The 13,056-nt window shown below is 39.0% G+C and overlaps 1 protein-coding gene across 2 annotated transcripts in view; it reads right to left on the minus strand.

The window, feature by feature from the left end:
* CEP120 (centrosomal protein 120) overlaps positions 1-13,056 on the minus strand; it is a 68,257-nt gene that overhangs the window by 40,550 nt on the left and 14,651 nt on the right. For both annotated transcript variants that reach the window (XM_090038463.1, XM_090038464.1), the window contains exons 5-10: positions 9,352-9,500; positions 7,104-7,301; positions 5,111-5,335; positions 4,663-4,864; positions 3,052-3,229; positions 1,366-1,515 (exon numbers count right to left, since the gene is read on the minus strand). In XM_090038463.1, the coding sequence (XP_089894589.1) occupies positions 1,366-1,515; positions 3,052-3,229; positions 4,663-4,864; positions 5,111-5,335; positions 7,104-7,301; positions 9,352-9,500 (1,102 nt within the window). The remainder of the gene's footprint in view (positions 1-1,365; positions 1,516-3,051; positions 3,230-4,662; positions 4,865-5,110; positions 5,336-7,103; positions 7,302-9,351; positions 9,501-13,056) is intronic.

The following is a 13,056-nucleotide window of genomic DNA, read 5'->3' on the forward strand; positions in this document are numbered from 1 at the left end:
TGAGGCTTAACCAAATGTGGGGCAGCAATGGCACTGCAGAGGGCCACAGCGCAGACTGGCTGCAGGCTCCAGGCAGCTGCAGCAGGGGATGAGCACAGACAGACATGCAGGCACAGCCTGCATGAAGCCAGGATTACAGCCTGGTGGCATGTGGAGCACTGCGCACCACAGCAGGCAAGTCTGTGAAGGGGAGTGGGGTAAGGGGGGCAGATCAAGGCCCCCACAGTGAGGGAGGGAGTGGGGCAGAAGCAGGACAGGGGTGAATGGGGTCCTGGGGTCGGCCATGGGATAGTTGGAGCCTGGGCATCTTGTCCAGCGACATGGAGGCACTCGTGCTGCTGTGTACACCATGGGGGAGGGACAGAGGGCACATGCCCCCGCCTCTAGAGATGTGTGCAGGGCGGAGGTGTGCTGTTGCTGTGGGCCAGGGTTCTGTGCCCTACTGTTACTGCCTCAGGAGCCACACGATGCCACGTGTCTCTCACCAGCATGCTGTGCTACATCCCCTGCCTGTCTAGCAGCAGCAGACATGGTGTTGCACAGTTTTTTGGGCAATAGCAGCAGGGCACAGACCCCTAGTATGCAGCAGCAGGCTGCCTCCACCCCATGCACAAATCCAGGGGGTACATGCCACCTGTTCCTCTCATGAGAGAGCCCCAGTGCCCCTGAATGAGCTGCCCAGGCTCCAAACATCCCACAGCCCTAGCTGGGGCTCCATTCACCCCAACCCCTGCCCTACTCCCTCCCTCACTGTGGGGGCATTATCTGCCCACCCCCACATCCCTTCCCTCTCCACAGACGTGTGTGTGCACACATACATACACACACACACACTCAGCCCCCTTCCCCCTCAATAATATTTTCTCCTGCCACATATGCTACAAGAGGACTGGACTAGATTATCTCTTGATATCACTTCCAGTCATGGTTCTCTCCAATTCTCCCATTATACAATCGGTTGAAATATCACCGCTCCAATCCATATAGTTTTGCTAATCCTCCTGACAACCACTGTATTTTGCAAATTTCTGGTGGCTTGACTGCCAAAGTAAGTTACGCACACAGAAATCTTGCTATAGAACTGCAAAACTGAACCTGCTTTTGAAGGCTAGATTATATAACTTTCACTTTGATAACAATTTATGCAAATGGATGCCTCTATTGGAAACAATCACTGAATTAAAAATCCCATCCAAGGTAAGCAAGTACTATTGAATTGTAGCATGTACACCTTAGAAGACAAGAAAAGCATCTCATTTATACAAATTTATGATACATTAAGGCATTTGTTACTATTTTTCTATATTGAAAACACAGTTAAGTAATACTCCCTCTAATTAAAGAGAAAAAACAAGCAAGTTCTACCTGAGGAAAGTTTCTTGAAGCTGATGAGGTGTAGTTGCAAAGTCAAATGCACAATAAGACTGAGGAAGAAAGACTTCCATGTTTTTCCTTACTTCTACAGGAGGATTTGTCATAATCGGAGCCGCACTACCAAAAAATGGATATGAGTACCTAATGAATGATAAGAGATAAAAAAAGCACAATTAGAATGGGTTTCCTGACTAAGACAAACCTGCTCATCCAGTTTGTGTAACTGATGTAAGAGTATTAAAGAAAAACTTAAGTTACTAGTGTTGTCAACTGATAAATCAAGACTCCTTCTGTAGACTCTGCGTACACAACTAAAATTTAAAATAAAAAAAATCAACATCCAAAGAGCCAAATCAGACACTGACACTCCAGGCTCCTGGACTTAATAATACAAGATAAAAGCCCCAAATTCATTGTTGTTTGAATGGAGACACGGGCTTAACAGGCACTGCTAATATTCAGACTCATGGCTAAAATGTTAAATATTACTATTATTTATATTACTTTTTTTTAATGCTTGTTTGATGCAGTCTAAATAAGATGATAAGATTTAGTCTCCCACAGTGATTTCAGAAGGCATATGTGTGAAAAAGAAATTAGCCATAAATGAGATTATATTTAATGTTTAAAATTACAAGAAGATAGATTTCTAACCCATCTTAAATGCATATTTTAAAGTCAGAGCTAAGCCTTTGAAATATTTTTTGATTCCCACGGAATACCACACAACATTATCCTGAACCAGCACCCAGTGACATTATATTAATGATCAAATGGAAGGCCAATTACTATTTTACTAATGCTATCAGCCAGCTGACCAACAGAACAGAAAATCTGTCTCGGATACTGCTGCTGACAAGACTGTCATTCCCCGGTAGTGCGTGTATGTACTATTGTTTAAATTGTTCCGACTTAAAATGAAGCTAGACTCCAAAACAAACAGGAAATTAAATGAATATGTATAGATTGCTAGTTAGACTATTTTAGTCTTTAGCTTCTGGGGAAATCAACAGCTGCAGCCACACATTTTGAAGCATCTAAAATAGAAAAAGTTACTTTTTATTTTTAATGAAAATGCTACATGCAATACAGGATAACAATTTTGGAGAGCTCTTCTGGAAGAAAGCTTTGTAAAAATGAACTGTTATGTAATTTTTTCCTTTTCCCAATAGGAACAGACTGCCAAAACGTGTTCTCAAAATGTGAGAATCCAAAGAATCCCACTCAGCCATAAAAATCAGGTTGTGTCAATCTGTACCTTAGCAAAAGAACTACAATAAGCTCCACAGAGAACCATTATTGGATGAAGAATAAGTGGGCAAGGCTACTAACGCTCGTTCTGAAAAAGTAGGTACAAAACGAAGTAACCATCTTCTCTTATCTAAGGCCTGAGTAATGAGTGGTATCATTTGGGCTGAGATCTTAGTGATAGGTATAATAAGAAAATCCAATAAAAGTAAAATATTACTTTATACCCTACTATTCTCAGAACATTTTTTGTTATAAAAAGGCCTGATATTTTAATGCTTCACCCATCATTGATAAGCAGCTACTTGAAATGAAAAGGTATGGCAACCTCTATTACCAATACTTCCAAGTTGTGTATTTCTTTCTATCTGGAAAAAGAGAATCAGTACCACTACTAACAGCACAATCAGCAAATAAAATATAACATACCTTAACATGCAGTTGACTGGAAATCCAACATCTAGATTATGAATACTCTGTAAATCTATTGAAAAGCAAAAATGATGCGACGCTGCAGGCACTACAATTTTTTGTGTTGAAGTAGACTCAGAAGCACTGGATGCAGGCTGAGGGTTGGACTGAGAAACAGATGTTGGAGAAGTCAAAGCTGAAATTATAATACAAGGGAGTTTTAAACACAGCTCTATCTTCTGTTCCATCTAAAACGCTACTAATTGGGGAGTGATTAGCTAGGCTGCAATACTGGAGAAAAGGACTTGAGATTTATAGTAGACTATAAGATGAAAAGGAATCAGCAGGACACTTTTGTTGCAAAACAAGCCAGTATTTGGCTTGTTCTCAGTTTCATTAGACTCAAGACGCCCCTCAAAATGTGAGTTCTCACTCATTTTTGAGTATAGAAAAACAACAAAACAATTCTTCTGTTACAAAGAACCTAGGAAGGCCACAAGCCATCAGAATATTTTTACAGCACACTAGGGATTCCTATTTGAAATCTCTGGGTTTAATCTTGTGAATCATGTTTGTACCCCTAACAGTGTTAACATTGCATGGTACTCCATGGCACCCTTAAAAAGATCTTGCAGAACCCTGGTTAAAAATCACTCTCATAAGAGTCACAGATGAAGTGGGCCATTGCCTATGAAAGCTAATTAATTTCTGAATGGAATTAGTGTCTAAAGGTGCCACCTTATCCTGCCTTAAGCCAATAACATACTGGGTTGTTTTAACAGGAGTGTCTCTTGCAAGTCAAGTAAAACGATTCTTTCACTATCCTGTACTGGTGAAGGCCTCACCCGGAATATGCAAATCAATAATGGCACCACAATTCAAAAGAGAGAAGAAATAAATTAGAAAGACTCCAAAGGAGAGCAACAAAACATTAAAGGTATGACTTATGAGAGAAGGTTGGAAGCACTGGGATTTCTTAGCTTGGAGAAGAAAAGACTGAAGGAGAATTTGATTACAATCTTCAAATACAAAGGAAGCTGTTTACAGAAGTAACTTAAATTAAAAAATGTGAAATTTCAAGTTGTGTATTAAAAAACAACTTTCTTACTATGAGGGTGGTTAAGCATTTGGAATAAGCTACCTACAGAGCTTGTGGAACCTCTATCTTTGGAAATTTTCAAAAGCAATGAGAAAGGTAGTGTGTGTAGTAGGGGGACTGTGTTAGCCCCCTAGCTGTTGGCTGCCCTGACACCACCCCTCGGATAAGTAGTGTCTTATTAGGCTGGAAGAAGTGTGGGGCTGTGGATACTCTATGAGCCTCTAGCTGCTTTGAGGGCTGTAGGGAATTCTGCCACAGGCCAGATCTGGCCCACTGGCAATACGTTCCAACCCCTGATTTATAGCAGTGTATTTCAAATTATTGTTAATAAATTACCAATGACCAACAGAGCATTGATTACCGAGCACTGGCTCTTCCACTTATTTTTGGCTGTTACTGTCTTTTTCTTTTTTAAATATGTGTTAACTTTTAGTATTAAATATCCCCATAAAAAAGGGATCCACATGATCCCAATGTGATCGAGGAGACAGAATGGTTCCAGGAGCGTTCCTCATTATAACAACACGTACCTTTTTTATTTAGTTTTGTGTCCTTGTCAGACTGAAGACTTTCCGCTTCACTTTCTGTTGCTTCATCCTTTGTGGGAGGGAATTGGCCATTTGGTGCATTCTGGGATCTGTGCTCTGGGCTGCTGTTTTTTTCCCTTGTGGGGGAACCAACTCTTCTCTGCAAGTGTTCTGGCTCAGTCTGAGTGACTAACTGAAGCAAAGGCTACACAAAAATCAAATGGTTTTAAATGTGTATACATATTCTTTAAAATATCTATGTAATTTGATATTTTAATGATATAGGTAAGCAAAGAAGTTATTTAAAAAGTAATAAAAATATTGTAAATTTTTCTCTTGGTTTTCCTTTTGTGCTTTAAAATGTAATACACGGCTTTTAAAAATAAGAGTTAAGTTCATTATAACTCTTAAAACCATATTTAAATCAAAATTAAAAACGAGTAATTCATACTTGTGAGTGCATGTTTTCCTTTTGCAAGGTTACAGATACCCCAACAGTAGGAGCCAGATCAGAAGGCAACGGTGGCAGTTTTTGCTTGGCTCGATTTGGTGGAACAAGAATGAATGCCTCTTCAACTGCCAGAGGATGTTCAAACTCTACAATGTCTTTCTTCAACAAACCAGCTAGTGGTATTTCAGTGCTTCCAAGAGACTGGTCCCCACAGCAAAGATGGATCTATTTAAAAAACAAAATGAAAAAGCGGGTATGCAGAAATAGGTGAGATGTATGTACATACTTCTTCTACTACATTGTCTGACATTGAACCTCTTTCCAGCAAATGGGTAAAGATAAAAAATTCTCATTCCCTTTAAGTTTAATACAAAAGATTGAAGTGGCATCTAGGGGATCTAGATCCTCCAGATCAGCTGGGTGAAGATTGCCCTAAAGTAGTCATTGTGACACACAAATGCAGACTAGAGAACCGAGAACACTTTCACAAATCCTAGCAGAAAGGGTGTTTTGGGGTGGGATGGGCTGTGGTACCGCAACTAAGGTAAAATATCATGACTTAGGTAGGTTCTAGAATCATTTTGTTGCACTGACAGTTCTCAGGATCAGTCAATTTCAGGAGTCACCTAAAATCCCACACCTTCTCAGTGTCTAGGTATGTGGTGCACCTCATCAGTAGAGCACATAAATCTTACCATAAATGTGCATGTGTACAAAACAAAAGTTATACACAGCACAGTAAGACATACAAAAGAAAAAGATAAATAACTTGAGTCTCAGTGATCCTCTATACACAGAAATGCATGCCAAATTTCTACTGATTTCCCCAAAAGTTTGAGAGACTTTATAAGTTACATAAAGTAGATGTTTTCGATCCGAGCCTTCAAGAGGCCGAGAAGCGATTAATTCAGCATAAAGTTCATTGGGACTTTACAAAACACCTTTCACAGACAAGTCTAGGAACTTCACTTCATCAACCTACTGAATACAAAAAATGATGGACTAAATACAGACATTGGATTTATGACACATAATAACCTGCCTCTTACCCACTGACTCCTCTTACCCACTGACTCCTCAATTTCCATCTTCACTGACTGCCTTTCATGCATGCATACCAGCCTCCGGCTGCTTTACTAGTCATTCCACCCAGGAAGAGCACACACCAACTGCAGATGCTTCCTCAGCCTGATGAAGGGTATTTGTACCCAAAACTTGCAAGGAAGAATGTTTCCAACTATTTGACTTAGTCTAATAAAAGATATCAGATTTACCCAAAGAACCTTGTCTGCTTATGTCCTTAGAACAACACAGATACAACCTATACCCATTAACTTATTTTAGCTTCTGTGTGTGGAAAAAAAGTAAACCATTTTATTTGGTCTTTGAGATTATATTACAACAATACTGTGCCTCTTAAATACTAGATATGCTTTGGTAACAGATGGTCTGGATCCCGCACGATGCTAAACACTCTGGCATCAATCAGGCAAAACACCCAACTTTAAGAAGATGACTCGTCCCAGTGGAGAAGTGCCAGCCTACACCAGAGGATCTGGCCCAATATACTTATTTCAGATACTTTTGCAATTACTAGCTATTTTGAATAAATAAATAAAAAGATAATCTCTCTCAAACATAGAGACAAACTTTTTAACAAGGTCAGAGCATAACATCACTCAGGTTAAAACAAACCAAATGAACAAAAATAAGATGGTCTAGATTTGCCACCTGACTTAAGCATCAACTGTATCATTAAAGAGCTGACTTGTGTCCAGTTATTGACAATTTTTCCACTGACTTCAACATCAAAATTCGTCTGATGATCCAGATCTTTTTAAACTTACTGCATATTATTTAAAGACCAGATGAACGATAAGCAATATATAAAATATTCTTGGTTTTCAGGTCAGGCTTTTATTCCAGTTTAAGCCTGCACATAGGATTCTACCTCTTTTAAGTCACCACAGCTAAAAAAATATAAATTGTTTACCTGTAGTTTTTGCTGAACAGAAAGGTAAACTCGAAGGACTTCAATGCTACTGCGTATTCGAACTGATGCTCTCTCTGGTTCAAAATTTGGATTGATCAGATCAGTAAAAGGTTCATTTGTGACATCATTTCCCAGTAGCGAATAGTAGAAGAAAAAATCAGGCTGTCGTTCTGGAAGTTTCATTGTAGTAGGAATCAACTAAAAATAGGCAAAGGAAAAAAAAAGTATTAACATCACAAATACAGTAATCTTCTAGTATTTTCTTAGAAGAAGTTGTAATCAGTTAAACATCTTCCGCAGTCTGAGGCAGAAACTGACTGAAATCCCAAGTGGCAAACTGCATTTTAGGTCAAGAATGGCCAACCTGTACCACAAGTGCCACAAATGGCATGGGTAGCCTCTGTGGGCGCATCCAGATGTGCATGGATGTTTGGTTCCACAGGGACAACTAGCAGCGGTGCACCTTGCATTGCACCTACTTGTTGCTGGGGAATACTCATGTCATATGCACTTTGGCGCACAGCAGCCGCACCTGGGGTCCTGGCGGCCTCCCGAGGCCACAGCCGCGGCGATTCTGCCATGCAAACCTTGGCTGGGTGCTGCAGCACAGCTCCAGGCAGCTCAGCTCTGCTTTTGAGCAGCATGCACTGCCTGAGCATTTGCTGTGCCAGGTTGGACAGCCACTGGTCAGGGATGATCTGGGGTGTAGCTATCCTGACAGTCTACTGCTTTGCGGCTTTGTGGATTGTTCCCATCCCCTCTTTTCTGCTACAGCCAAGGTTGGGAACTTTGACTATGGTGTACTAATGTTCCTTCTGGGAGCAAAATCAGAGGTTCCTGGCTAGAGGGTCTTGCCCTTCCCCTCAGTGTCAGATTGATCACCATATTTGGGGTTGGGAAGGCATTTTATCCTATGGTCAGATTGGTAAGCACTGTAGAGGGTTTTGCTTTCCTCTGTAGCAGGTGCCATGAGCCTCTACCCAGGACCTCTTAAGCATATATTGTCAACATTTTACAGAAGGAGGACACTGACAGCTGTGGCTCCCCTGCTTTACCTGTTGTAGGTTAGTCCATGTTGTGTCAGGGCTGACGACAGTCTTATGCATTGTTTATATTATGGTTTGTATAGGATGCTTTGGATTGGGGTGATTCTGCCTCTGGCAGCAGTTGGACTAAATGACCTCTCGAGGTCCCTTCCAGCCATACTTCTCTATGACTTTAAGAAGCGCTTTGCTCCACAGTCCTGATGACTTTCAATAGGGCCACTTGTGAAGTAACAATAGTTTGTTTTACATTAGGATTAGATACCTCAACTGAGATCTGAGATCAAGGCTTCTCTCAATACATTGGACTCTGTATAGTCAAACAGTGAGAAACAGGCACTTCCTGACTATGTAAGATCTCAACAAACAAGCTCAGAAGGCAAAGATGTATAGTGACTTGCCTAAGATCAAACACGTCAGCAACAAGGATGGAAAGAGATTCCAAGTCCTCCAATTCCTACAGAAATGTTCAATCCACAAAATTATTCCACCAATAAGAGAAAAGTAATCAATGTGACAAAACCTGGACCTGACTGGCTCCAATCGTCCTTTTAATCGAGCCACATTTTTGTCTCCCCTTAAAAACCTGTCACGGTAAAAAGGCTGTATTTCAATAAGTTTTGCAGAAAGTTCAAATCACTTGAATTACAAATCATTTAAGGGTTACTTAAATGATTTATGATTCATGTGTCATAACTTCATGTTCCTCTACTTCAAAAACAACTATTAATAACTTTCTACATTGTTAAGTCTCAGACACATCTCTGGCTATATTTGAAGAACCAGGCAATTGAAGTGATTAATTATTTCAGATATTTTTGAGTCCTGTTGCTTTCTAGCAAAGATACAGGAGGTTTTACCTGTTGGTTTTAGTCCCTTGGAAAAAACAAACTGAGCAAGCATGGTATGCAAAGTAACATATTGCCCTTTATTACTTAAATCTTAGAAAGCACTCAAGAGTATTTCTGTAAGATCTTTTATCTGACTCAGATGAATTCTATTCTTTCACAAAGAAAATCTAACACTATAAACTTATTTATGCTCAAATGTAGATAGTGTATCATTAAAAAGAACATGTACACTAAGACTATTTATAGATGAGATTTACTATATAATGAAAGTCCTGTACCAGGAACAAGACAAGAAATGGATAGAATACTGTCCTCAAAATGACTTTGGGCTTAAAGGTGTATTGTTATTATTACCTGTTCCAGTTGTGTAGCAAATGCAATAGTTACAGACAAAACAAAGTAGTCTCTGCAATATTCTGCTGGTCCAATCTGATGATAGCCCTCTTCTTCATTTAGGACTGGTACAATAGTTTTAGGGTCCAGCTCAGAAAGAAGAGCAGGTACTTTAAAAGAAAAAAAAAAGAAGAATGAATACAGCTGTTTTCTAGATCATCATGGCAATGTGCTTCTATATAGTTTATAGAAGTAGAAAAGTTCAAGACTCCAGATGCTAATGCTTCACAGAATTCTAATATTAAAAAAATGGAACTTGCTTCTGAATACAAATACATATTATTTCTCTTTAATTAGATTCCACTTCAATGAATGCTCATATTAATTTTGAGAGGTTTTCTTTTCTGACATGAATACAAAAAGGTGTAAGATAGTGCCAGCACAAATACATAATTGATGGAAAACATGAAAGTTCATTCAGTAGCCTTTTGGAATTTTTCTTCCTTCACCTCGTCTTTTCAACTGAAGAAGCTTAAAAAGTCTTATTTAGCAAATCTTAGGAAGATAGTCATAGAAACCTTAACATACACAAACATAGTAATTTTGAATTTAGATTTCTCAGGTATACTTTCTGACAACAGTGCAAATACAAAACAAGGAAATCATAAGGCAAAGTGGACATCAGTTGCTACCGGTGTACAACTCAAAATTTTCCACGTGAAGCAATGGCACCCTTAAAACTTTCAGCATCTGGCGGAGAAAGTGTGAACAACTGGTAAAGTTTTCGCTAATAAGAGTCTGAAGTTTTAAACAGATAGTTTCCACTCTTTGCTCTCTAGCTTAAATCCTAGGACTGTTGACCAGTTTCTATAACAAGCAGTACATCCCTGGAAGATACATATAGTTGCTGCAAGTATATTAAATCCAAACATACCTGAAACTAAGATAACCTTAAATCTGGTCTCTATAATTTAAAATGAGGGGGAAATTATTGGAGTCAGGAACGAATGAATTAAGAGAAAAATCTTACCATGTTTTAAACTCCATTGAGGATGTACTTTACTAATCTTGACAAAAGTATTTGTGCATGCTTTAGGATAGTAGAGTGAAGCATAAGGATGAGAGAAAATTAGAGTTCAAGAGAAATAAAAACAGAGCTTGTAACATCTGACATAGTAGGCTGTAACCTATGAAAGCTCGTTCCTCTCTGAATAAATTAGTCAATAAGGTGCCACAATGTTTTGCTTTATGCCAAACTACAGACAAACACAGTTAACTAGCCATGTCTTCCCATGCTTATATTATATGTGATTTACTATACTCTATAAAAATAAATGGCATGCAGTGTTCCTGTTAATAAATAAAATCAACATCCAGTTTTTCCCCATGCTAAGGAAGAAAGCAAGCAACCAAACTCTATTAAGAATGGCACTAGTATAAATATTGTAAATGAAATGCATAAGCTTTTCGGAAGAGAAAGCAGGTGAGAGATGAATGCTGAAATACCAAATAATGTTAGTATTCAGGCATGCTAGTTCATGGGAGTTGAACCGATGACCCCGATGTTCCTTCCAACTCTATGATTATTCTTAAAAAAGAAAAATCACTAGACCAAATTCAGTAGATTGTAGAGAGCTTCTCCAACTATAAACAAATCCTACCACTGTCAGAGCTACTTCTGGTGTGGAAATGGTAACCGACAGGTTCACAGTACACTAGACAGTTGACGATCACACGAAAAAGGGCCTCAGAGCAATAGGTTAAAGCAGCAGTGCCAAACCTTTTCATCTTATGAGACAGATGAGCAGTGCCATTTCTGTCTGCAGAGAGGCCCAATTTAGCTACGTTCTGCTTGGAAATTTGGTGGTGAGGGAGAGGTGGCAGTATTAACTGACACCATGCCCCTGCTGCCTAATCTCTAGACTCATGGGGAGTCTTACAGGCTAGATTACATTGTCTGTGGGAAGGAGTTGGAACACGCCTGGGCTAAAGTAGTCAATCTTTTTTGACTCAAGATACTATGGAAAAATAGCGATTCTTCTGTTGCAAAGAACTTAGAAAGATGACAACAGGTTAGAATGTTTCTAACACAATGGATTCCTAGATAAAAATCTCTGGGTTTACCTTACGAAAAATATTTGCACACCTAACAGTGTTAACATTGCATGAATCAAGCTTGAAAGGCACTCCAGTGTGCCACAGCACCCTGGCTAAGAATCACTGGGATAAAGCTGGGGTAAGAGGTAATCACTGAGGTAAGGACTTATCTTATAAAAAATCTCATAGGATCTTTAAAATCAGAAGAAGAAGAAATTTGGTTTAAGGCCTCATCCACACACAAGGACCTGCACCGAACAGAATTAATTTATTTATTTCAAGAGGGATGAGATATCTCAGCAGGGTTAGCACTCAAGCCAGCAAGTCTGTTGTTTTAAACCTGATGTTCTATTGTACTAAACCTGAACTAAACAATACTGGACTAACCCCTCCAAACTTTACAAGTGTATTTTCACCTAGGTAGATACAAACATGAAATACAATCTTTAAAATTCAGAAAAAAAGAATCAGATAAAAATATTCTGAGGAATGACAGGTGCAACCTTAAGGACACGATGATGGGAGAAAATATATAGCTTAAATGTTCTAGGGGCCTCCTCTATCCCTCCATTAAGAATACAGCTGGAGGTCATTCTTAGATGGGGAGAAAAGCATAGAAGTAAGAGGGATTTCTTAGTTTCTTCTTACTGTTAATTTGGCTTTGAGAAGGAAAAATAACTGAGAAAGAAAAACTGCCTCCTGGAGTTCTCCAACTTACCCTGGATACATCAAGACATACAGCAACTATTGTTCTGAGATTGCAGTCTACCTTCCCAGTTCGATAATGGAGGTATAGTTTAAACTAGATTTTGAAGAGGCTGCGGGGAAATTATTGCTCTGGGAGTCAGAAAAGCTTTTATCCTTTGGGGCAAGATTGATTATCTGTCTGATGGATTTTTTTTACCCCCTCATTTTTCTTGATCATGGAGGCTTGGTTTAAATACAATAACTTAAAACAGGATTAAAAAAATTAAAGACAGAATTTATAACTTGTCAAAGCTGCATGAGATATCCTGAAGGTAAAAGAGTAAAAAGAAACAGAACTAGAGGCTAACATGTATTGGAAATTAAGAAAAATAATTTTTGCAGCTTAATTTGACATATGTTCTCATTTTATTTCAGGAGTTGGGGAAGAGAATTCACTGGTGGGCCAAATGTTAAAGGTTAACTTTGAGGGAAGCAACCCTGAGTACTGGTTATTCACAAAGATGTCAGTTAGTACTAAACTGGATGGTATGGGATGGCAAAGTTGGATCTGTTTTCATTTCTTGTATCCTGATCAATTCTTATCCACATCTTACAGTTTACAATTCAGATTTGTTACTTCATGATCTGGAGTTTCAGCTATTTAAACTACTCCTTGTCAAGAAAAAAAGAAACCTATTTCTTTAACTTCAGAAACCCCTGTGTTACCAAAACCTAATAAAACTGGAGAGCCATTTTTAAAACAATGCCACAACTTCACTACTCTCCTGTGGTTTGCATCCCAACTCAACTTTGAGCCTCACAGCTTGCAAAACAAGCTACTGTCCGCAAGTAATTTGAACTCATAGTGCATGCGGATACTGTAATATTTTGTTATAACGTTTTCACACAAAATATTCACAAAGTAAAAATGCATCTGTCAGA

This window comes from Crocodylus siamensis, chromosome 3 (genome assembly GCF_052110815.1).
Source record: "Crocodylus siamensis isolate JL-2025a chromosome 3, ASM5211081v1, whole genome shotgun sequence".
Lineage (NCBI taxonomy): Eukaryota > Metazoa > Chordata > Crocodylia > Crocodylidae > Crocodylus > Crocodylus siamensis.